This window comes from Aethalodelphis obliquidens, unplaced genomic scaffold (genome assembly GCF_003676395.1).
Source record: "Aethalodelphis obliquidens isolate GAN/ISIS:26980383/991018 unplaced genomic scaffold, ASM367639v1 scaffold24, whole genome shotgun sequence".
NCBI classification, from domain to species: Eukaryota; Metazoa; Chordata; class Mammalia; order Artiodactyla; family Delphinidae; genus Aethalodelphis; species Aethalodelphis obliquidens.
In genome coordinates this window covers 553,383-581,035 of record NW_020837968.1, presented here as the reverse complement: position 1 = coordinate 581,035, position 27,653 = coordinate 553,383, and the positions used below count along the sequence as shown (strand labels likewise).

Genomic DNA, 27,653 nt, shown 5'->3' with positions numbered 1-27,653 from the left:
TGTCTCTGGCAGAAGATTTATTCAGGCTGATTATTTTTAAGAAACCAAGACTCGGGAAGTTTTTCTTATTCCCTCCCCGGTAACTGCCTAAAAGAATTTAGAGAGAGGGCCTGTTCCCAGAATAGACCCGTCACCAGAGACACCTGCAAAGAATATGGGCCAGGTGTGGTGGGGGAACTAGACTAGAGAGATCAGAGTCCACTCTGTGCCCCCCTGTCCCTGCCTGACCCAGCAAACACGTGTTTACCAAACATTTGCTTCTCCCTCTCCATGTGAATTGCTTTCCTCCCCTTTGAGGTCCCAAACCACGACCCCCAACATCCTCTTTTGTCTTTAGCTGAAGATGGTATTTAAGGGGAGGGTTTCTGCCATTCTGGCTGCTTACTAGTCTCCCTGGGTCTCTCCCACGTGTACAAGTTATTAACCTTTTGTTTGATTCTTCTCCTGTTAATCTGTTTCATGTCAATGTAATTCTTAAGCCAGCCAGAAGGACTTAGAAGGGTAGAGGAAAATTTCTTCTTCCCTGACACTATAAAATTATACATCTTTCTGGAGATCTATAAAGCAGTGAAATTCTCCAACTTGTTATCAAACTATAAAAACAATACATAAAACAGTTTTATCTATTCCTCATCATAAATTAATAAACGTTCGTGGCATTACGATGTAACAATAGAACTATCGGCTCACATTTATGGAGTGCTTTCTATGTGCCAGGCACTCACTATGCTTCGTAGACGTCATTCCTACCCTAACTTTTGTCAGAGTAGCAACGTCAGCCCTATTTTGCAGGTGAGGAACTAAGAGAGAGAAAACCTCTGCCGAAAGCAACACTTCATGCAATCTGTAAATACAGAGCCGTGATTCAAACGCAAAAATGCCCCCAGCATTTATAAGATTTTAGTTCTGACCACTCTCTAAAGGTATAGTTTGCTCCCAAAGCCTGACTCCTCTCGCTCAAGAAATACAGACTAGCCGTGGCCCTAAGAGGCCGATGGTTCATGAAAGCAGCACACCTACAGAAAAGTGAACCACGAAATAACAAGCAGAAAGTACCGGGGAAAAGTCAAGTATTGTGAAAAACAGCGTCAAGCTATTAAGTGTAAATGTGAGCAACAGGAATGTAAGAACAATGGAGAGCTTAGCTTGACAGCAGCAAAAAGAAACAAAATTACTCATTTTATACAGAAGTGGTGAACTCACAAAGGTAATAGGAGATGTTGCAGTTATCAGCAGCATGGATGGGAAGATTTGTTCTGCATTAATCTTCTCAGCCACAGCTCTCAATGTATTTGCAAAACATAAATCTGACATCAACTAAATCGGTCTGTAAATCCTCAAAGTCATTCACACCTTTCTATTTCCAAAGGTTGCAAACCCTCCATTTTTCCTAAACCCCCAAAGTCCCCTCCCATCACATGCATGGAAGATAATTCAAGATTTCTCTAAGTGCCAAAAAGAAACTCATTCTCTCTTCACTACTCTTCTCCACCCCATGCTCCCCAAAACACCTTTGCACGCAGTCTCTCTTTCCCCCCTTTACACTCGTAAAAAATTAATAAACAAAAACCTGAATTAAATAGACTGGGGTGACCAGAAGGGGGAGCTCTCACATCCTGTGACCATGGTGGAACCCAACAGGGAGAAGAAATACTGTTCTTTCCTGCAAGGACTCAGCCAATGAAAAGCCACGGCCTCTTTGTTTACACAGCTCTCCTGACTTCCTCTCTCCTGGATAAAAGGTTCTCCTTCCCTCATCAGGCAGGAACTTGCACCTGGCTCGCCATGGTTGCAGACCCCGAGCTGCAATTCTCTGCTGATCCCGAATAAACCTACCTTTGCCGTAGAAACGTCTGGCAGTCTATTTGTTTCAGGTTAACACACTCATCCTCTACTTCATTCCTAATGTAACCAACTCTTTCAGATCCTTCCTGCTCCTCAGCGGCACTACTGCAAAGCCAAATCACTTCCTTGCCTCCAGTTTCTCCCACAACCAATCCATACTGAAATCTCTTCCAAATCAGTATTCCTAACAGACTTATATTGTTATATCACACTCTCCTTAAGTTCATTTGAAGGACCAACTCTTCAGCAAGGCCTTTCATTGTTGCCAAGACTCAGCCCAGTTTATGCTTATAGTTTCATCTCCTACTCTCCTACACAAAATTCTCCACTGTACAAAAAACAACAACAAAAATTAATTACAACTCCTGAAATGTTATTTGGGTTGTCCCATTGGTTCTTCTATTGCCAAAAGAAGGAAAACACATGCAAAGAAGTATATAATAAGCCAATGCCTAGGATGGACCAAGAGCTGTATGTGGTACAACTAAAGGACTAAACAGATTGGTATCATTTCTTTGGATTAAACAACACACTGCTTTCAAATTATAAAGATACTGGGGGGAAAACTTCTAATAAACTTTTTCTAAAAGAACTAAAATAAGTGAGTAGGGTTTGGGTCAGCATTCCAAGCAGAAGGAATAATACAGCTTCCTTGCTAATAACACATGCTTCTGAGTTACACCAACTTGCCCTCAAGTCTCAGCTAGCTCTGCCTCTTCTAAGCAGTGTGTTATCAGGCAAGTTTCTTACTTAAGTCTCAGTTTCAGGGCTGATACTATCTCCTAGCAGTACTGGGAGAATTTGAAGATAAAATCAGTTGTGCACATAAGCACCTAGCATAGTGCCTAGTACATGTTAAGAGCTAAATAAGGAGAGATTAAGAATTACTCTTACTGAAGCAGTCTCAGATCCAGTGAAAAGACTATTTAGGAAGAAGTAGACAATTAGTATAGAGGAAAGCAGTAAAAGATAAGAAGGATGAGAAATACACACAGAGCACTTGTGTCACCTGTAGTACGCAGCATATTCACCAAAAAGCATATAGCAAAACCATTCTTCAAGGCCCTTGGCTGGATTTCCGTATGAAGTTTTGTTTCTTTAAATATAAACTGAAGTAGTAAGACAAAATGGTATCTAAAGCTCCTTTCAGCTCTAACCTTCAAAAAGTCTGTAAGAACCGCATGCCCTGGAATCCTGGGGGTTACGAATGCTCATCACCAGTACATGGTCAAATGCTTTTATGTTTTACTTAGTATGTGAGGGCTTATTAATGTTCCACTGACCTCACAAATCTGGGAAACAAAGCAACAGCTAAAACATTCCTAGCACCAGTTTTATCTGTCACAAAGAGGAACAGCAATTGCTGGTCTCACTGAAAAATTTACTGTAGCTGAACTCGACAAGTACACTATCACCCTTATGTGAACCCAAAGTCAGGAGCCTTCAGATACCCTAGGAATTCTCAGGGGCAGTTTAAGAGGTAGAAGTTAGAAAAGAAAAGAAAAATGAATCTGGACAGGAGGTTAGACCAGAGAGAACTAGAAAGACCAAGAGAGGAATAGTATTGATATTTCAAAACAGTAACATTAGTCAACAAGTGTCTAACCTAACTTCCCATTACTGGGAAACAAACCCAATTAAGCCTCATATGTACAAATCATGTCTTCACTGTGGGGACTTATTTTATATACTTAAGATACTTATAAATCTATTCTTTCTCCAAGGGGCTAAAAACAAATTAAGAGTACATGCTCTCTTTTTATGTGAAAGAACAGTCAAGGACTGCACTAGATCTAATTAGTATTTAACATGCTCATTTAACTCACATTTTCAGTGACATTTCCTAATCTTCTATACTGATTTTCACATGTAGAAAATTATTCTTCCAAATCAAAATCACATGTGTCTGTATAGCTCTGAATGAACTGCTTTAAAATGAATACTTTTATCAGCTTTTATTTTGGTAAATTATGAGAATCATACCTGTGAACTTAACTGACGGTTAAGCTTGTACTGTTATAATTTTAAGTGACAAGATTGTTTTACCCCATTTCTTTGTAGATAAAAAAAGGAACCTGCTCATCAGATTTCCAGTAGTACTTGTTTATATAAAAATTTAAATTTGTACGGTTAACCATATAATTCACTTCAAAATGATAAATCCATATAAAAATTATAAAGATTTTAAAAATTTACATACATTATGTCAAAATAATTCATAGTTTTGGCTATACAAAATACTTAAGGAACTAGAGAATATTATAATTAAAATACAAATGCAGTAAATTCATTTCCAAGTCTCCCATTTTAAGAAAACAAAAGCCATAGATAAGAATTATTTTAAAATAAGAAAATAATGTCAATTCAACTTATATATGTTAATGATTCGAACATTACTGTAACAAGGGTAGAACTGACCTCTTAGTTATAGCAGTTACTACTTCTTACTGTCTTACTTACAGAAGGGTATCCCTCAAAGTACCACATCATCAAGTTTTCTGATGGGGAAATGTTTGTTTCCAAATATATATTCCACAGACACATTAAAAGAGTATAAAAACATGCTGAAACTGTAAACATTCACTTCCTAATAGCTTCACGAAAGGGCCTCTTCATCACGCATCTACCTGGTAACTTCAAAACATTTTCCATGTATTCCGCACACATGGCTTTTTATTCTCAGAGTTGATCAAGAGAAAATACTTAAATCAATTCATATGTAGTAGTCATAGTAGTAGTAGTAACAGTAGTAACAATAATTAATTCTCCAATTTTAAATGCTTTTTAAAAATTATGTGGTTCCAACCTGGTCTGCAAAGTCCTCTGGGAACTTCCACAATACCTCCGGATCTGTAAATAATTGACACAGAGCATTAAACAGAGAAAATAACACATTTATAGCAACAGTCTTGTTCAAATACTCTTAAAATTGTCAAAGCTACTTTTTCTAAAAATTTTAAATTTTTTCTTTAAATATTTACAGTTGATGAGGTTCAAAATTAAATATTTTGATAGTTTAAGGGTTTTAATGACCTTTGGAACAGAAATAATAAAACGAATAACTTGGTCAGATTATTAAAAATATTATTTCTTTTAGCAACTCATGTTTTACTTATATACCTTAGATTTTAAGATTCTGAAATATAAATTTTCAGATTTAACTCCACTTAATATACTGGTTTTAATTTGAAAAGAAAAATATAAATGTGGTAAATATGTAATCAATTATATTACAGCCCTCAGAAACTAGACTAAAATACAATATCTTAAATTTCCATTTAAAATCCTAAAAGACATTTTTCCAAAGAGGACATGCATATGGTGAACAGGCCCATGGAAAGATGCTCAACATCATTATCATCAGAGAAATGCAAACTAAAACCACAATGAGATATCACCTCACACCTGTCAGAATGGCCATCATCAAAAAGAACACAAATAGCAAATGTTGGCAAGGATGCGGAGAAAAGGGAGCCCTCCTACACTATTGATGGGAATGTAAATTGGTGCAGCCACTGTGGAAAACAGTATGGAGGTTCCTCAAAAAACTAAAAGTAGAAGAACTACCATATGAGCCAGCAATTCCACTCCTGGATATATATCTGAAAAAAAATGTAAACACTAATTCGAAAAGATACATGAACCCCAATGTTCACAGCAGCATTATTTACAATTACCAAGATATGGAAGCAACCTAAGTGTCCACTGACAGATGAATGGATAAAGAAGATGCAGTATGTATGTGTATACACACACACACACACACACACACACACACACACACACACACACAATGGAATACTACTCAGCCATAAAAAAGGAATGAAATTTTGTCATTTGCAACAACACGGAAGGACTTGGAGGGTATTATGCTAAGCGAAACAAGTCAGAGAAAGACAAGTACTGTATGATATCACTTATATGTGGAATCTAAAAAAAATAAAACAAACTAGTGAATATAACAAAAAAGAAACAGACTCACAGATGTGGAGAACAAATGAGTAGTTACCAGTGGGGAGAAGGAAGGGGAGGGGCAAAATAGGGGATTAAGAGGTACAAACTATTATGTACAAAATAAATAAGCTACAAGGATGTATCGTACAACACATGGAATATAGCCAGTATTTTGTAGTAACTATAAATGGAATATAACCTTTAAAAATTGTGAATCACTATGCTGTATACCTGTAACTTACATTTATTTATTGTACATCGACTATACTTCAATTTAAAAAATGAAAAAGAAAATAAAATCCTCAATAAAAGTGTATAAACACAGTAATAATGTTTGTTTTATATCAAGGTTCACTTTTGAAATCCTATATTTGCAACACCATAAATCAGCTTTTAAAACAATAGATAAGTTGGTAGGCATAAGGCATCAAGCTTGTTTAAAATACAATTGACATTTTTGGGGTATTTCATAGATATTTTTTCTAATATATTATATCCAGTTATTCATATATAAAAATCAATGTTGTTTTATAAATTTTCGCACTGGTTTTCATTTTCGTTATTTCTTCACACTATTTCTCTTCTACTTAGCATAATAAAAAGAAGTCTTTTTAATTAACACTAAAATATTTTGGTTGCATACGTATCTTTTAATTCTGTCAATAACATACTTCTGAATACTGCAAATGTGCTTTAAAAGGGTACTGTACAAAGGATAATATTACTTCCGAAAAAGCCTTTGAAAGCCCAATATAAGTAACAAGCACAACCGACAAGACAGGATCAAAATATCAAAAATACCACTTTATGTACCCAGTCAGTAAAAAATTACAGCTCAATCCCATCATTTCCACTATACCATATTGCTTTTTAAAAAATACAGTCCAAGGATGCATAATTTCAAGTATTTAATCTCAAAACTCAGTAATTACCAGCAACATTTTGAGCATGAGGCGGCTTCTCCTGCTGTATTACTTATTAGGCTCAAAAAAATTTTTTTCAAATATTTTAACTTAAAAAAAAAGGAAGCATACTTTCTACAATTAACCTTTTTACTAAGGAATAAAAAGTTTCTACATAAAAATCATTTAAAACATCTTATATAAGAATAATGCATTACTAATTTATGGAGCTAACATTAATGATTATGCCTTCATGTAAAACAAAATGTGTACATTTCTAAAATGACTGTGACATGTATAGATCACCTAAAAATACTGAAACATTAACGTCCTGTAGAAATTATGTTGGAAAACATATATATGTGCCCACGTATGTACATATATGTACATACATATGTGTGTGTGTGTTTATGTGGCAGTTTTACCAAAACAGTAGTTATTAAGATTTGCATCTCATAAAACAAAAGTGTATGATGGATTCTTCATGAAATATTAAACAAGTTATTATCTTGATAAATTAACACAATAACTAATGGCCCTATAAACAAGTCATCATGCAGAAATGTGGAATAGTCCCTTCTTATAAATAATGGAGTTAGAGAGTTTCAATGTGAATATTTTAAATATCCCTTTTAAACAACCTCAATTTTACAGTTGCCATTTGAGAAAATACGACAGATTCCTTACACTTACACCTTAAAGCCAGGATAGCTGTCTTGTTGGACAGCCCTAACACTTTGCCCTGCTGTTTGCAGCATTTACCTAATGATGTCTTCCTCCCTCACTTTTCTTCATCCCTTACGCTACGCAGTTTTTTCTGTCCCGTCTGGTCTGTTCTTTCACAGAGGATGAACAAGTGAATACATGAAAACAGCAAGTATCGGTTTAGTCACATAGTGGAAAATACCCTATTTCTCTTCTTTTCATTAAATGCGTGTTACACTTCAGCACCCAAAAATGTATTATAATCATGTGCAATCCGTATCTGAAATGGATTAACTTAGTTACTGCCTGTGTGGTTAGGTTTACCCCGTATCTGACACATGTTGGCAGCAACTCTTCACAAGGACTGCAGAGGAAGAAACAAAAGAGCTCTGAAAAAAAATGATAATAGTCCAATTTTCAAATTTATGCACAATGACGGAATTTTCTGTTCCCTGGGGATTACTTTCCAGATGCGAGATCTGACCTGGCAAAGCTAGGTCGATTTTATGCTGATTTTATGGGTGAAAGGATGGGAACTGCTGGTAGGAGTCACCACTGCCTGCGGTGACTGGGACACACTGTGCTTCTCTTCTGTCCAGTGTCCACCCGTAACTCAGAGGAGACTCCACATCTTAAAGAGGAACTTTGCCACCAACAATCCAGAAACCAAATAAACATGAAAGGAAGAACATGTAACTTGATTTTTACATAAATATAGTTAATCTCTTATTTTAATAAGAGAATGTTACAGTGTAGTGAGAAAAATATACAAATTTTTATTAAATCAGTAAATTTGGAAGGAGAGTATTTAATGTATTATTCGTGCATCACCATCACAAGTATTCCAAATTCCTGAGGCTTTTTTTTTTAATGTAAAGTGAGATAAATTTAGTAATATTTTATTTTCCTTTGCAACCAGACCTTTCACATTTTCTGGCCTGTAACTAAAACCAAAAATTAAAATAACTTAAAATATTACTGATTCAACTACACTTTTTCATGCAGGAAAAACTTTAATTTACACAAATGAATAATATTTACTTAACTCTGTGGAATTCATGGATGAATATATTTAAAATTATGCATTTGTAAAACCACAGTTCAGAGACTATATACCTTTGAAAAGGCAGAATATATAGTATTAGTGTTTTGCTTGATTATAGCTTCAGTGCTTATTCACCTACATTGTAGAATCAGAATTTTACAAATGAGGAAACTGAAGCCAATGCAATGAGGAGCATGTCTTTATTTTTTTTAATAAAGTTATCTATTTATTTATTTTTGGCTGCACTGGGTCTTCGTTGCTGCGTGCGGGTTTTCTCTAGTTGCGGCGAGTGGGGGCTACTCTTCCTTGCGGTGCGCGCGCTACTCATCACCGAGGTGGCCTATCCTGTTGCGGAGCACAGGCTCTAGGCGTGCCAGCTTCAGTAGTTGTGGCACGTGGGCTCAGTAGTTGTGGCTCACAGGCTGTAGAATGCAGGCTCAAGTAGTTGTGGTGCAAGGGCTTAGTTGCTCCGTGGCATGAGGGATCTTCCCGGACAAGGGCTTGAACACGTATCCCTTGCACTGGCAGGCAGATTCCTAACCACTGCGCCACCAGGGAGGTCCCTGGGAGCATGTCTTAATTATAAGGCTAGTTAATGTCAGAGGCTAGAACTTTCTTAGTTGAGATCTAAGGAGGAGCTATTTTAAATAATTTCCAAAATCAATACATTTCTGTGTCCCACTTAAGTTCAATTTATTTTATTCAAGAATCTATGCAATGCTAAAGAAACAAGAAAAGTCCCTGCCCTCCAAAGCCCCATAGCATACATGGAGAAAAATGTCACAGAGCTACCTAGTTTTTGTGCAAACAAGGTATCCTGCGGGAACGCTTGAACTCAATTTGAAAATTCACTGGCTTAATAATTTCAAAAACTGTTCCTAAGAAAAGAATGGTGATGTCTCTTGAATATAAATGAGCAGGAATCATTAAAGAAAATCTTCCACCTATAGAGATATAATGGTGAACTAAACAAAATAGGTCTCTACAATGTATAAAAAAGGATGGCATCTAAACCTATAGCTCAGTAAAATTTAATGAGTGTTATGCTAAAAGGATAGGATACTACCAGACAGCACAAGGAAAGCCACTCTAATTTAGAAAGCCACTAGTTAGACAAGCAAAGGATGATTTGGGCTATAAAGTGGGCAGAGGAGAACATTCCGGAATGGAGAAACAATATGCACTAAGTCTTAGAGGTTAAAAGAAAGCAGAAAACATTTGGAAACTGAAATTAAAAAAAGAAGAAATATATCTAGAATGCAGAGTAGGAGAGAGAGAATGTCACGGGATGAAGCTGGAGAGACAGGGGACAGACTACAGAGTTGCAGATGTACCCAAGGTATCAGAGGGAGCCACTAAACCGTGGGAGAAGGACCACCTGAACTGTGTGGAGAATATAGTTAGAGGGTGTGTTTATGAAAGTCACAGGAAGAGAGGGTATCCAAAAAATTCTCAAACAAATGTGGCAGAACATTAAGCAAGGCGATGGCTCAAAAAATGGTAAGTGTGTGTAGAGCATAAGCCACACACAGTAAAATGAGCTCCAGTGGCAGGATGGGAAGCAGAAGGCCAATTAAGAAGATCATGGAGTATGAGGAAAGAGAGGCACCGTGTATGGGGGCAACGTACTTAAGAGACAGTACAAGGGAGAAGAAAGTAAAGATAGGAGGAAAGAGGTGAAGCCAGACAGGTCTGTTTGTCGTTTCTGTTTCCTTTAGACTGGAGCAGACTTGCACATGTTCAGGTGATCACGGGAGTTAGTGAGGCAGTGGAGAGCCAGAAAAGAAGAGACGCACACCCCTGAAGAGGCAGGAAGAGGGCATCCTGATCAAGACAGTGAGATGAGCCTTGGACAGAAGCTGAAGAATATTTTCCCATTGTTATAGCGATGAGAAAAGAGGAGAGGAGGTATGAATCCAAGGAGATTTTAGAATCTGGGGTACAAAGTTAAGAGTTTTGTGCAAAAATTCCTGATTATTTTGTGTGTATAGTAGGAGCAAAGCTCCCTCCTAGGAGGGAAGTTGTTGGGGGGCTTGAGGAGGTGTGAAACAGCTGTTTCAGGCACTGCTGAGCACTCAGTTTGGTGGGTGCTCAGCCTAGTGTTTAAGGGTAACAATGTGGTATTTCCCCATCATCATCCAAGGGCCAAGGTGCAGGAGATAATTGCTAGATTCAGTCAGGGCTGAGGTTTCTGTCAGTCATGTGTGATGGAATGAGAGCCTCAACAGGAGAGTGGTTACAGATGTGAATTGCTGATCTAAAGCTAAAAAAGAGAAGTGGTTTTATTTTTTTCTGTAAAACCCATTAGTACTAAATGTTATACCAAGTCATGCTAATGCATTTTAAAACAGTGTATTTTCAGTAGAAAATCTACTGCATATATCTGAAGACTGTAGGACTGAAAAATAAAGTAAAATAAATAAACAGAACATTTGTAATTATGAAGTTAGGCAGACGAAGTTCTGGTCTTATACCTATACATAACAATGCTTTCTGTCTGCGATCAGAGGTAGGTACTGAAAAGTATAGAATCAGTTTCCCTCCTCTCTTCCTTGCCTTCCACTCCTCCCCGCTCTCTCTGGAATTATCTGAAAGAACAGTCGTATCTGTTTACCCAAGCTTACCATATAAATCTCATTTTCCACATATACTATTATGTGGGGAAAAAAAACCCAGAAAACCATGGAATTAGATAACTACAGTTAAAATTACAACTTTTCCAGCTTTACTGAATTATATTTGACATATAACACTCTGTCGGCTTAAGGTGTACGAGATGATTTGATAAACGTACATATTGTGAAATTTTTACCACAATAAGGTTAATTAACACATCCTTTATCACACATAGTTACTGACTCGCTGTTTTCATTATCATTGGTATGGAGGGAAGATGAAAGCCCTACTCTCAAAGCAACTTTCAAATACACAGCATAGTATTTGTGAACTATAGTCACCATGCTGGACATTAGATCATGGAACCTACTCATAACTGAAAGTTTGTACCCTTGAACCAACATCTCCTGCCGCCCCTCAGCCCCTGGCAACCACCATCCTACTCCGATTCTTTGAGTCCAATGTTTTTAGATTTCACATGTGAGTGAGATCACATACTACTTGTCTTTCTCTGACTTACTTCATGGAGCATACGTCCTCAAGGACGTCCACCTATGCTGTTGCAAATGGCAAGGTAGCCTTCCTTTTCTCTAGGGTGGAATAACACTCCATGCTACGTATACACCACATTCTCTTTAACCATTCATTCACTGATGGACATTTAGGTTGTTTGCGTATCTTGACTATTGAGAATAATACTGCAATGAACATGGGAGTGCAGATTCTCTTCAAGATAGTGATTTCATCTTCACTGGATAAATACCCAGAAGTGAGATTGCTGGGTCACATGGTGGTTCTATTTTTAATTTTCTGAGGAACCTCCATACTGTTTTCCGTAGTGGCTGCATCAATTTACATTCCCACCAATAATGAACCAGGGTTTCCTCTCCTCCACATCCTGGCCAGCATTTGTTATCTTGTCTTTATAACAGCCATTTTGACAGGTGTGAGATAATATCTCATTATGCTTTGATTTGCATTTCCAGGATAATTAGTGATGTTGAGAACCTTTTCATGTAGTTGTTGGCGGATGTTATCTTTTCTTTGGAAAAATGTCTCTTTAAGCCCTCTGCCAATTTTTTAACTGGATTATTTGGTTCTTTGCTGTTGAGTTCTTTATATTTTGGGTATTAACCCCTTATCAGATATATGGTTTGCAAATATTTTCTCCCATCCTATAGGCTGCCTTTTCATTTTCTTTCACTGTGCAGAGCTTTTCAGTTTGATATAGTCCCACTTGCTTTTTGCTTTTGTTGCTTGTGCTTTTGGTATCATATCCAAAAAATAATTGCCAACAGTGATGTCAAGGAACTTACCATTTATGCATTCTTCTAGGATTTTTATACTTTCACATTTTATGTTGAAGTCCTTCATCCATTTCAAGTTAATTTTTGTGACTTCTGTAAGATAGAGGTCCACTTTCATTCATTTGCATGTGGATATCCAGTTTTCCCAACACTATTTATTGAAGAGACTATCCTTTCCACATTGAGTATTCTTGGCTCCCTTGCCAAATATTGCTCAGTCATACATGTAGGGTTTACTTCTGAGCTCTGGATTCCGTTCCATTTGTCTCTGTGTCTGTTTTTCTGCCAGTACCACACAGTTTTGATTACTGTAATTTGTCGTATAGTCTGAAATCTGGAAGTGGGATGCCTCCAGCTTTGTTCTTTCTCAATATTGCTTTGGCCATTTGGGATCTTTTGTGGTTCCATATGAACTTTATAATTCTTCTTCTACTTCTGTGAAAAAAGCCATTGGAATTTTGATGAGTATTATATTGAATATACAGATGACTCTGGGTAGTATGGACATTTTAACAATATTAATTCTTCCAATCCACGACCATGGGATATCTTCTGATTTATTTGTGTCTTCTTCAATTTCTTTCATCACTGGTCTTATAGTTTTCACTGTATGAATCTTTCATTTCCTTGGTTAAATTTATTCCTAAGTATTTTATTGTTTTTGATGCTATCGTAAATAAGATTATTTATTTTTCAGGTAATTGTTAGTGGACAGAATTGTAACTTATTTTTGTATGTTGATTTTGTATCCTGAAACTTTACTGCATTTATTAGTTATAACAGTTTTTTGGTGGAGTATTTAGGATTTTCTATATATAAGATCATGTCATCAGCAAACATTTTTACTTCTTTCTTTCCTTAAGTCATTAAGATGACTTTCTTTTCCTTGCCCAACTGCTCTGGGTAGGACTTCTAGCACTATGCTGAATAAGAGCAGGCTCCCTTGTCTTCTTCCTGATCTTAGAGGGAAAGCTTTGAACCTTTCACTGTAGTGCATGATACCAGTTGTGGGACTGTCATGTGGCTTTTATTATGTTGAGGTATGTTCCTTCTATATCCAATTTGTTGAGAGTTTTCAGAAAAGGATACTGAACTTTATCCAATGCTTTTTCTGATCTACTGGGATGACCAAAAATTTGTATCTTTCATTCTTTTAATATGATGTATCATATTAATTTGTGTATGTTGAACCACCTGTGTATCCATGGATAAATCTTACATGATCATAGTGTATGGTCCTCTTAATTTGTTGAATTTGGTTTGCTAGTATTCTGTTGATATTTTTTGCACATATATTCATTAGAGTTATTGGCACTTGTAGGTTTCTTTTAGTATCCTCATATGGCTTAATATCAAGGTAATATTGGTCTTATAAAATTAGTTTGGGAGTGTTCCCTGCTCTTCAATTTCTTGGAAGAGTATAATAAAAACTGGCACTAACTTCTCCTTCAAATGTTTGGTAGAATTTACCCGTGAAGCCATCTGGTCTTAGGTTTTCTTAGTTGGGAGGTTTTTGATTACTATTTCAATCTCCTTACTTATTACTGGTCTGTTCAGATTTTCTATTTCTTCATGATTCAGACATGGTAGGTTATATTTTTTTGAATGGTTAAATATATACATTTCTTGTTTTTCTAGGTTGTCAAATTTGTAGGCATATAGTTGTTCCTAGTAGTATCTTATTATCCTTGTATTTCTGTGGTATCAAGTTGTCATGTCTCCTTTTTCATTTATAATTTTATTTATTTGAGTACTTTCTCCTTTCCTCTTGATAAATCTGATTTGTCAATTTTGTTTATCTTTTCAAAAGATAAGATTATTATCTGTTTTATCTTTTCTATTGTTTTTCCATTCTCTAACATATTTCTGCTGTAATCTTTGTCATCTCCTTCCTTCTGCTAACTTTGGGCTTAGTTTGTTCTTTTTCAAGCTCCTTGAGGTGTAAAGTTAGGTTGTTTGGGATCTTTCTTTTTTCTTAATGTAGATATTTATTGTCATAAACTTCCCTCTTAGCACAACTTTTGCTGCATCCCATCAGTTTTGGTATATTTGCATTTTCATTTGCTTCAATATATTGTTTTATTTCCCTTTTGATTTAATCTCCAAACCACTGGTTGTTCAGGAGTGTGCTGTTTGATTTCCACTTATTTGGGAATTTTCCAGTTTTCCTCTTGTTACTGATTTATAGCTTCATACCACTGTGGTTGGAAAAGGTACTTTCAATCTTTTAAAATTTACTGAGACTTATTTTGTAACCTAACATATGGTCTATTCTGGAGAATGTTCCATGTGTGCTTGAGAAGAATGTATATTCTGCTGCTCCTGTTGGATGGAATGTTCTGTATATGTCTATTAGGTCCCTTTGACCTAACAGAGTTATTTGTAGGCAGCATATTGTTGGGTCTTATTTTCTTATCTATTCAGTCACTATATGCCTTTTCATCAGAGAATTCAGTCTACTGGAGAATTTAGTCTGTTTACATCTGAAGTAATTAAAAGGCCATTCATCAAGAGATTATAATAATCGTAAGTATATATGCATACTACATCAGAACACCTAAATAATCAAGCAAATACTTGTTCATTGTTTTCTGTTTTGTAGTTCCTTTCTTGCTGTCTTCCTTTGTGAATTCATCATTTTCCATAATGGTATACTTTGATTCCCTTCTCTTTATCTTGTGTGTATCTACTATAGATTTTTGTTTTGTGGTTATCCTGAGGCTTACTTGAAAAATCTTAGAGACACAGCAGTTATTTTAACCTCATCACAACTTAACTTTGATCACATACAAAAACTCTACCCTTTTATTCCTCCTACATTTTGTTTTTGATGTCACACTTTACATCTTTTTATATTGTGTACCTAACAAATTGTTGCTATAACAATTAATTTTAATACTTTTGTCCTTCAACCTTTATATTAGAGTTAAGTGGTTAACACACCACCACATTACAGTATCAGAGCATTCTGAATTTGACTATATATTTGCCTTTACCAGTGTGTTGTTTCTTTTCATAGCATCCTTTCATTTCAGGTTGAAGAAGTCCTTTCAACATTTCTTGTAAGGCAGGTATAGTGGTGATGAACCACCTCAGCTTTCATTTGCTTGGCAAAGTCTTTATCTCACCTTTATTTCTGAAGGATGACTTTGCTGGGTATAGTACAGTTGACCCTTGCACAACACATGGTTGAACTGTGCAGATCCACTTATGCATGGATGTTCTTCAATAAATACATGCTACAGGACTACACAGTCTGTGGAATGGCAGATCAGGGGAGCCGACTGTAAAGTTATACGCAAGTTTTCTACTGCATGGTGTGTGGGGGTCAGTCCCTCTAACCCCCACGTCATTCAGGGGCCAACTGTATTCTTGGTTGGTGGTCTCTTTCAGCACTTCACAGGGCAGTGAAGGCTAATAATGAGGATCCCACCAAACGCATGCAGGCACAGAGCTGGAGGGACCAGCTGCAGGTCCACATAGTGGTTCCGGCCAGCAACAGAGCACAGGATCTGATCCAGGCCCGCAACAGCAGGGGGCCCTGACTGTCAGCATGCTCTCCCAAGACTGCATAGTCTTCCCTCAGGCATGCACAGAGCCGTGGAGGGCGGTGACACGCATCAGACCGGTGGATGCACGTGCACAGCTGGAGGAGCTAGCCCTGAGCGCTTGCACAGCAGTGGGGGTCAGCCACAAGGGTCTAGACTGGTGTCTCGCACCTGCATAGCTGTAGAGGCCTGGGCTGGCTACCGGTGCGATTCCCAGGCTCCAGTAGGGGAGGCTGGGAGAGGAGTTGGCAAAACAGGAGGGACTCAGGTGGCTGGTGTCAGCAAACACAAATATCCGTGGGGTGAAAGCCAGTAAAATCTGCAGGGGTTCCGAACCAGCTGGGGTCACCTGCAGAGCAGGTCACGGGGAACTGCAGTTGCTCTTGCCACATGGGCTGGGTGGCCAGCTTTTCTTCCTCGTTCCTAGTTATCTCTATACCTCTTGGCTTTGCCGGTCTCTGGGTGGGTGAAACTGAGGCGGGAACTTTGTGTGGTGCCCGAAAAGACTGGGGAATATGGTCACTCATCCCACTATTCTTTCCCTACAAGGGGAACTCCTTCTAGCTGTAGGGTTCATTCTGGGTACCGAGCAATGCTGGCCTGGGGGATGGGATGATACAGTCAAAATGAAGCTGTTCTTCCTTCCCCACTTTGGTTATTCTCAAATTTCTTGTTCCACTGTGTTGCTGAAGTTTCTAAAGTGGGCTCCAGAGCTCTCCCAGAGAGCAGTTTTTGTTTGTGAACAGCTGTCTAATTGTTTATATTTGGTGGGGGGAGGGGATGGAGGTCTCCTGCTCTACCATCTTGATGATGTCACACCCCTAAAATTGTAATTTTCACTACATCTGTCAAAATAGCTTGCAAAATAATTAATTACTGTAATTTAATATCCAGCCTGATCACAAAAAAAGTATTTAAAAAAGCAACTCACTCCCTCATTTAGGGTCACAGATGACCTTGGTGAAGCCAGAGATCCAGAAAACATATATCCTCCCATTTTCCCTTGGTGTGCAACCCAGTAAAACACAGATTTACAGCCCTGGTAGAAAGATACCACTCATGCCAACAAGATATTAATAAAAATCTTTACCAATCCACCCAAAAAATGCAGTACCATAGACTGCATAACATTACAAACTTTAAGACTACTAGCAACAGTAAAAGTAAAAACAAATTCATTGCTCAATAATGGTAAATTCAAGCTACGTCTTAAGAAAGCATACATAGCCAGGTGTTTGTACAAATTACTTTAAAGTTAACATAAGATGTTAATTTAAAATTTTAGCATCTTCTTCAAAGCCCAGCTCAGTAGTTCCCGAACTTTAGTGTGCAACAAAAGCTCCAAGAGAGCTTGTTAAAACACAGAGCCCAGGGTCCCACTTGTAGAACTTCTGAGTCCGGAGGTCAAAGGTGGGTCTGAGAATTGCGTTTCTAACAAGTTCCCAAGTGATGCTGCGCTGCTCATCTGAGGACCACACTTTGAGAACTAATAGCAAAGGACCACGTATCTCTCACGATGATGGGCATTACGAACCACATGTTAAAGAATTTGATATTTGTTGACTGAAAATATTCTTTAAAATGTGGCAATGAATAATTCAGAATTCCCTCTATTACATATACATTTTATCTGGCAACAGGTATATTTTCAGAGAAAATATCAACCATGACAGTGATAGTGGGAAGTAATCTGAGCAAGAAAAATGTTACCAAAATGTTTTTAAACTATTTCAATGCTAATAGTTACTATCAAAATGGTAATTCTATTTCTGTACCACAATGGAAATAATTTTATCTCAAAATTAAGTGTTTTATGACATTGGGACTATATGATTTAAGGAACAATGATGAGGAACTATGGCTACATAGACATAAAGATACACTGTTATTTCTTCCATCTCTATATGCCAGATACATACACACAGATAGTCCATGTCTAAATAAGACGTGTCTTTTTGAATGAAATCATGCCATTTGCAGCAACATGGATGGACCTAGAGATTATCATACTAAATGAAGTAAGTCAGAAAGAGAAAGACAAATGCCATATGATATGTGGAATCTAAAATATACCACAAATGAACATATCTAAGAAACAGACATAGAGGACAAACCTGTGGTGGCCAAGGAGGAGGGCGTGTGGGGGGCGGGATGGACTGGGAGTTTGGGATTAGCAGATGCAAACTATTACATATAGAATGGATAAACAGCAAGGTCCTACTGTCTAGGACAGGGAACTATATTCAATATCCTGTGATAAACCATAATGGACAAGAATATGAAAAAGAATATATGTAAGTATAACTGAGTCACTTTGCTGTACAGCAGAAATTAACACAACACTGTAAATCAACTATACTTCAATTAAATTAAAAAAGAAAAGATGTAAGTCTTTTTGTACCATACCATCTAATATGTCTGTGAGAAATTATTTTTCTGTGCTTTCCTACAATGCTTTCTTTCGTAGAATTTAAGCAATTAGTTCCAATGTGAACAACAGAAAGGATAAATGCCAATATTTGTGAATGTAAAAACTAATTTTAGGGCCTGGTTTTCTTTTTTTTTCTTTTAGAACATTCAAAAAAAGGTTCATTATGTACGGATAGAATCATAGAGTTTTCTGAATGGGAGAGGACCTTAAAGATTCTTTTTTTACCACTCATACTTAGGACATTATATTGTATTTCATGTCTGGACATACTACCTATTCAAGCCAAGACCACAATCCAGATATCCTTGTTCCTATTATACAGCGTTTCTAACATAAACTGCTGCGTATAAAAGCACACTACAAATAAGCCAAATTTGCTCTACTTGTTGATCTTTAATTTTGTTGTGCATTAAGTGGACAGTAGTTTAAGGCATATTCACAAGTTTAGAAATTTTCCTTATTATCCACAGGAAAATACTTTTAGCAAACCAAATATTTAAGCATTTTTGTAAAATAATGGCCTAAACCCTACAGACTTTCTCTGAACAATCTTTGGAAAAATATATGTGAACAAATCTAAAATAGAATATTAATTACTAATAGATTCAAATCAGTATCTTCTCATTCTAGAACTAAAATAATTCTTCACTTGCTCATTTGAGTTTGACTTACATATACAGAAACCTTAAGGAAATGAAAATATTATTTCAAGATGTCTTACTTTATAACCAGTTACAAAAATGGCAGAGATCATGCTTCTACTTACTGCTTTACATAACGTACATATTTAAAATTAAAAACACACAATTTTGGAAATTTGTCAGTTTGTTGAACCTCTTAAAAATGTATATAAGCAATGGTGTAGAAACATCTGAATATAATAATGATCCCATAGTGATCATCTTCACTCTGAAGAATCATCTGGATAATTAAACAACTACTACTGTAAAATTATTTTGTGCTTTTGAAACTTAAACTATAGAAGCAATTTAATTACCAGTTCTAGCCTTTATAAATGTTTCTTCCCAGAACGATCTAAAATTAGCATCACAACTCAAAACAATGAAGCTCTTTTTGCTCATATATAAGCAAATTCTAGCTAAGGTAATGAAAATGGAACTTCAAAGAACCTTAAGAAAATATACTCCATAGCAGCTTAGATATATCATTTTGCTACTTCTATTCCTTTTACACAAGACCTATTATAATAAAATGAAAACCCTCATCAATCACCTGATTGAGTAATTCCAAACTTAACCAAACAGGGCTAATGGGTGAGAATTGAATTGAAAACACCTTGACAAAGAAAGCAATTTCTTTTCTTCGCACTCCTCTGAAGCTGTGGGTGATCATGGTAATCGAACCATCAACAGTGAGGGGCCATCTGTCCCAAGGGCCCTTCATGAGCGTTTTTAAAAAATCAACAACAAAAAAAAGGGAAAGAAATGCTGTACCACAGATGTTCAATCTTGATTAATCTATGACAAGGAACTTACACCTGAGAATCAATGTTTTGACGTTTTTCAGATACCAGTCATTAAAAACCAACACAAAAGTTTTTATTAGAATGCAAGGGATACAAGTTAGTGGGCTGCTTATAGAAAGATGATCTTCCATACAAAATCTGGAATACCTTTTAGTCAGCTGAGATGTTCATCACATCCTAAAGCAATAGCTTCTATTATAATTCCCTTAAAGAGAAGAGCAGGCAAGAGGCCATGCTTTAAGCTAGCTCTCAGACTAGCATTTCGAGACTGTTGCTCTTTATATATTCTTTCTACGAGTACATGATTAACTAAAAAGAAGACATGTTTATGTTCTCAGTACTCATTATATTTAACTCTTTGAAATAAAATAGATTTTCAAGAAATAGCACTGACATGAAAACTCAGAAATGTAAAATTAATTGAGCCTCGTAAAACAGTTCTGTTTTATTTACAACATTTAAAATAATGTTCCTATTAGACCAAGAAATAATCTCAAGCACAAGGGCAAACTGGGTCAAAGCTTTTCTTGTTTGACATATAGCTTGAAATACAGTAGACTCCTGGCACTCTTGGATATAACACAAGTTTCAATCACTTGGGAATAAGCCGAAGTTAATAAATAGAATATACTATTAAAATGACTCAAAGCTTACTAAAATCAAAATCTCTGTGAGCTTTATAAAGTATAACTACTAAAAACATTTAAAAACTAATTTTAAAATGAAAAATAAAACTATAAAACAAAATATTAAAGAACCAAATAAAACAATGCATCTCAGTTTTTTCAAAATACTTTCAAGCTAGAATCAAATTAAATGTAAAAGAAATGTAGTTTAAAGCTCAAACATATAAATTCACTAAGAGACTTACTGTAAATGCCATAACTCCTTATCTTATTTATCTTTGTATTGCCAGAGCCTGAGAACGGATTCTGTGACCCCAGAAACATGGCATTATCAGGCATATGACAGAGGCAAGCATATTTGCCTCTAGGAGAAACACTCAGCCCAAGTCTTGCCAAAGATGGGTTTGCAATTCAAATTTACTACAGAAAATCTATAAGCCATCAGAAACAATAGAATTAGAACCCCTCTCCCTCAAAGGCTTAAGATATTACAATTATCTGAAACAGCATATATAATAAGGATTTTTTTAATAGTTAAAGAAATAAGGATTCAAAACATGAGCAATGAGATTCTTTTTTTGTAAAAAAAAAAAAAAACAAAAGGCAAATTTTGAAAACAACCAAAACTTTAAGAAATGAAAAAATATATAATCTATGAAATTAAAAGCTCACTAGAAGAAATAAACAGATCATATACAAGTGAAGAGGGAAACAGTGAAATGAATCAGACACAAAAGATATTAAGCAGAATAATGCACAGCGAAACCCTCCAAAATGTGAAATATATAAAGAAGGTTAAGAAAAATGGAGACTAGAATGATAATATAAGTCTATTTCAAGTTCTAAAAGATCAGATCTAAGAGACTGGGGGGTACAAAACAAGGGAAGGACGGAGGTCACATTAGAAGTAATAATGACTGAGTTTTCCAAAAGCAGTGAAAGACATAAATCTTCAGAATTAGAAATCACAACAAACCCAAGGAACATCTCAAGAAAGACACATCCAGAGGCATTATAATGAAGTTACAGAGTACAAAAAGACATACACATCTTTAAAAGCATCCTAGAGGAAAAGAGGTAAACTCTAAATCTCTAAATATATATACATATTTACACCTACAGCAGACTTCCCAAAGACAGCAATGGAATCCAGAAGACAGTGGAATAATATATCTAAAACTTCTGAAAAAGTATGCTTGTCCTCTGAGAACTGTATAAACAGGAATGTGGGTAAAATAAAGATGTTTTTAGAAAGATAAAACTGGACACTGGCTAAAGAACTTCTAAAGATTGTAGCACCATCAGGAAAAAAGTTAATTCTCCAAAAGAAAAGTATGAAATGCAAGAAATAATATATTTCATGTACCCAGATATATACACATAACAATATTTATTGAATCATTGTTTGCAACTAATAAAGTCCTGGAAATAACGTACAAGTCCATTAGTATGGAAACAGCTATAGCATTATTATTCTATGAAATACTATATGGCCTTGTAAAAGACTAAAGCCTTGAAAAACATATTTGTTCATAGGAAAAAAATCTCTGAAACACAGTGTTAAATGAAAACAAGGAGGCAAGATGAGGTCAGAGAGATAAGGATGAGGCAGCAAAACAGGAGGGCCTTATGAGTCAGCAAAAGGACCTTGGCTTGCACTCTGAGAAAGGGACACACAAGAGTCTGAGTAGAGAAGTGACAAGCTCTGACGTATTTAACAGGATCACCTGGCTGCTGCCTTGAGTACAAAATGAAAGACAACAAAATAATAAAGCCAGTTACCAGACTACTGCACCAATCCCGATAACATAAAATGAACCTCCTGAGAAAAGAACTTAGATCTCATTATCTTACTAATAATGGGCATATATCATTAACCTCTGGGACTGGGATTCAGACATTTATGGACAATCTGTGTGGTAAAACAGAAGGGAAGGCGGCAGATAAAACTTACGAGATGACCCACCCTCCTGAGATAGAACGCAGTAGGGCCTAAAAATCAAAGGGAAGTTCTCCCAACAGATTACAGTAGACATTTTATGCATCTGACCTGACCCAGTGGCAGGTGAGTACTTTGGGGAGAAAAGAAGAGTGTTTCATAAAAACGAAAGGAGCTCTGCAGAACTCCTTTAACATAGATGATTAGGGGCCACCTCCTCGCCCACTTTGCAGAACTGCGATCCAGGCTGTGAGGTGACACTGAAAATGCAACGAGCTGTGACTGACATCATCGCGAGCGGCGTGGCGGTCCAGTAGCCAGGAGCAGCAAGAGTGACCCCAGCAGCCCAGGTGAGAGCAAGGGTCATCGCCGTCGGCACCGGCCAGCAGCACAAGCAGCATCCTAGCGGGAGCGCTGCCAAGTCTACAGAAATGACTGCGGTGAGGCTTTGAGAGCAAAGGTAGGAAGCAGGGCAGGTGAGGTCAGCAAGCAACTCCTCAGCACCTGTGAGGCACCTCTGAGGGGTCCACAGAAATCCTAAAGAAGAGGGAACACTCCAAAATGGGACAGAGACCTGGAGGGTACTCAGCTAGGTGTTAACAAGCAGTCAACGTCTGAGTCTAAATATCAATGTGACGCCACCGGTACCCTCAAGCTAGAGAGGCCTACAGGCACTGGGACAACACCTGTAAAATGTCCACAGTAAAGATTACGGATCTTGTTAATGAGATGCGTTACGATAAGCAAAGTGTGCATAACCTAGATATTATAGCTCAGTTCTCAATTACAAGAGAGGAACTTTTAGGTCTTTCTCGATATACTATAAAAGAACAAATGAAAGGAAGAGATACGTGAATAGACATTTCATCCTGTTCCTAACTGAATTATGCTGTTTTAGTTCTAAAGTCTTCCCTGTTGGTAGCGAGAATTTCTTTGAACTAACAATGGGCATATATCATTAACCATTAACCGAGGCCAATACTGTGATTGGTAAATATAATACTGATATTGGCAACAAGAAACATTTTGTGGAAGGGGCAGAAAGCTATTAGTCTGAACTTGCTTGCAAATAATTAAGCCCTAGGGTAATTTTCACCCTTTTCCTTGGAACATATAATTATCAAGTTATTGAGGATACATTTAGAAGACTGCCGAGTATTTCAAGTAGAAAACAGTGATCCAGTTTGGGGGCGAACTGGGCTGGATTCTACTTCTAAGTAGGCTGCAGGAGCAAACACAAGTTCACAAGAATAACTTGTCACGTGAGATTACAGAGAACGTGTGCAGAAGATGTGGTTACTTATCACACATGGAGATAATCATGCACTGTAGATCATGGGCTGGAGGGGTCTTAAGGGGCCTGTCTTCTCCCTGAAGGTCAGGTTCCTTTTTGCTCCACTAAACAGATGTACTTGTTCGTATTCTGCCCACACAGGGTCGGCTCCAAATCTCCCAGCCTCCCTCCTGAAGTGTCAAATAAACCTAATGGTTGGAAATTTACATCTTTTTTTCTCTTCCTGAAAAACTGGCGGGGGTGGGGGGGCAGGGGGAATGGATCATACCCACATATAATTTAAAAAAAAAAACAACTCAAAAATGGTTACTGAAACTCTATTTCCCATCACCAAGTATTTCCACTATGTAAAGGTAGTGGTTCTCAACCCTTTCTGCTCATTAGAAATTACCTAAGAAACATCAACAAAAAAAAAAAAAAAAAAAAAAAAAAAGTGACACACACACCCCCGCCTCTTGGCTACATCCCAGACCACAGGATGTCTGCGAGTTTTTAAAACTCCACAGGTTATTCTAATGTGCAGCTTGGGCTGAGAATGACTGCCTCAATCTTTCTGTAAAGAAATTTTTTCTCAAGCCTTTTAAAAGTTTTCAGTCTTCTTCAAGTTTCAAATATTGTTTCAGACACTGGACTCAAAAGTAGAACATATAATGCCATATATAAAACATAAGTGCTGTACAGAGTCGCTCACAAGCATCAATAAAGCAAAGTTCTGGATCTCGTGCCTGATTTTTCCAAGGATTTCATTATACCAACACCTTACATGGGTATCTAAAACGGAATCCTATCCATCTCTACTAATAGAACCCAGGCACCAAAGCGTCTTCAAACAGCTCAGAATCAGCCTTAATATGCCTCCTCCATCCTCTACATCCAATCAACTTCCTAATCATGTCAGTTCTTGCTTTGAAATGTGGCTCTCGTCCGTTCCTCCTCTTCCACATTCATCCTGTTCTACATCCTTATTACCTAAGTCTTCCCGCCCCCCGCTCTTCTCAATCCTCTGCCACTAAATTCATCTTCTTAGAAAAGCGTTCTTGTTATGTCTCCCTTCACAGAAAAATGTTCAGTGGCTTCCCGCTGCTGAGGCTAACAAAACTCAGCTCTTCAAACTTCGTAGGTATTTTGTGCCTCAAATAAAATATTCAGTTTTAACACAATAACTAACTCCATGTATTGAGACTAGTCAGTGTAGCAAAATTCTGCATTGTGCACCCAATTACTTAAGTAATCTTGAGTGCATTTCCCACCACACTCCAATTCAAGTTTTCTGCTCATTCCAGGCCTCCTGTCCTTCATATAAATAAAGTTTATCCCCAATTCCAAGCACTGACTCATGCTATAACCCCTTCCTTGAAATCCTTTTCTCCATCGTTCCAAAGTTTCTATATGCACTGCTCTGGACCTAGGCTCTGAGGCCTTCCCGAAACACTGCAACCACGCAGACTAGCCCGCCCCCCGGGCCACGCACACCATCTGAACCAGTTCTTCTGAAGTACACTGCCTTACACTACGACTTCACTATGTTATTTGTGTCTCCTCATTTAAATAAAGCTCCTGAAGGCAGAAATCATGTTTCATATTCTTGATGTATACTGCCTAAAGGGCTTTTTCAGGTTTTTATTGAATTCTTCATTCTCTCCATTCAATGAACATATATAATGCACACAAAATTCTTCCCTATCACACCAATTTATTCAGAGTAAATTTCGTGAATTTTCCTTATTTTAATTTGCTTAATTTTGAGAAGTAGTCAGCCTACTCTAACATAAGTCTGATTAACCCTGACTGAAAAGTAATATAATGAATCAAGTATCTGTGCCAATGTTTAAATGTGGCATAAAGCAAAAAATAAATAAAATTTTCTTAAAAATCTGAGAAAAGTCAAGGTATAATTATTTATTCATTTCACAAATATATTCCCTCTTTCTAGACAGAAAAGGAATAATGATGTTTCAAGGTTAAATGCCTCCAGGGGATACACAGGGGATGGAACTGAGTGAGCAGGGAACTGGGGGCTGTTGCGGGGAGACACAGGTGGAGGGCAGACTCCCAAGCCCCTCCTCGGAAGGCAGCCACCACTCAGCTCCAGCCACGTGGAGCGTGGGCCTGGCACTGACAGATACTCTTGATTTTTCAAGAGAAGTCAGCATTTTCAGGAAAAAAGTTACCTAATTTTTAAATTGGGAAAAACAATCGAACATTTCATAAACACTGTGTGAGCCAAATAATGTATTTCAGGGGGCCATTATTTTTTGACCTCTTCACTATGGTATGAGGATTTAAATTACAAAAGGAAAATAATTCTTTAAGGTTGATCATATGTTCAAAGTAAACCACTATTTTGAAAATTTTTTAAATCTGTTCTGGTGCCTTTTAGAATCAAGATGGTTCCTGTGTATCTAAGTTCACACTCAGTGCAGGAGAATCCCTCCAGTTTGCTGATTCTAAGGTAACATTTTAAGATAAAATGAAAATGGATAGTATTAACAAACCAGTTTCCTTGGACTTAAGAACCACACTTAAAAAAAAATAAAAGTCAGACACAGGCTGTTTAATCATAACTGTTACATAGACACATCACAGAAATGTAACGTTTTTGAGAGGTCTCGACTTTACAGGCACACTATCCAAAGAAAACACAATCTCAAAGTAGAAGAGAGCTTATCACGCTCAAAAGCAGCTTACTACAACTCATAAATGTTGATATCACCATATGACAACTCCATGATTCAACATAAAGAACAACTGCTCCCAGAGAGTCTGAGGAACAGCGGGTGCTACTTTATTCTCGTAACTGCCCAAGAGTATTCACATCACAGCTTGGAAGAAATGACAAAACCAGACGGGCAAAGAATCAAAACAGATTAATAGAGGAATAAGAAAGAGAACTATGTCATTTGGAACAACGAACAGAATTACACATTTAGAAAAATAATTAAATGAGAAACTATACTAGGAAGAAAAGACAAAATGAAAGAAAAAAATGAATTTGAAATTCACGATATACAGATCAAAAGTATCTATATTTATTTGTGTATTTCAACACCAGGTTCTCCTCTTAAAAGGTGAGCAATTGACTCCTGTTTAGGTTATTCTACAGGAAGTACTAAGAAAGTAGAACAATTTTTTTTAAAAGTTGGGGGACTATCGTTTGAAGTTCAAAACTTTAGGCGGTATATAATTACACCTTCTGTGAATTTTTCAAGAAGCATAGCATAGCGTTAGGAGGCCAGGTGGCTAAGCTCCAGAGTCAGACTTCAGGCAGACGTGCCGCTCACCACCACCCATGAGCTACGTGTGATCTTTCTCAAGATACTTCAGGCTGGGCCTCAGTTTCCCCCTTAGTAAAGCGGTGAATTATCACTAGTACCTCCTTGTGGCATGTTGTTAGGATGAGTGGAGATTATATACATACACACGCACACGTAGCTTATAAAAGCACCTGACACGTGAGAAGCCTCCGCTCACTGTTAGAAATCACTAACACTCATTACTATAAGGCGAGAGGGGAAACACTGAGATACAGGTGTGGCCGTGATGAATGAAGATAATCCATCAGCCTAGGTGACAGGTCACTATAGCTATTTCTTTCTCTTCACATAAACCCACCTCCCTAACTTGTGCGTTTCAGACGTTGCCGCCAACCCCATCTCCTTCCCCCAACCCTCTCTGCACCTCCACTTTCCAGCGTCTCTCTGCTCATCCAGCCAGCGTGCTCTCTCTCTCCCCCTCTCTTTTTCAAACCCTCCCTCTTTTCCCATTTTCTTCAGGGTGAAACTGGGTACTGCAGGGAGAAGCATCTATTGTTACCAAAGGAAATCCGAACAACAGAAGGAATATTAACTCAGTGAAACGATGACCCCTGGCCAACTGAGCTTGAGAGTATGTCCCACATAACACGATGCAAGCGGCTGTTTACCCCATATTGACATTCAGTTTTTTTCAGGAAAAA

The 27,653-nt window shown here is 37.3% G+C and overlaps 1 protein-coding gene across 8 annotated transcripts in view; it reads right to left on the bottom strand.

The window, feature by feature from the left end:
• The window catches only part of DENND1B (DENN domain containing 1B), a 260,763-nt gene that overhangs the window by 184,389 nt on the left and 48,721 nt on the right, over positions 1-27,653 (bottom strand). For all 8 annotated transcript variants that reach the window (XM_027122127.1, XM_027122128.1, XM_027122129.1 and 5 more), the window contains exon 3: positions 4,652-4,695. In XM_027122127.1, the coding sequence (XP_026977928.1) occupies positions 4,652-4,695 (44 nt within the window). The remainder of the gene's footprint in view (positions 1-4,651; positions 4,696-27,653) is intronic.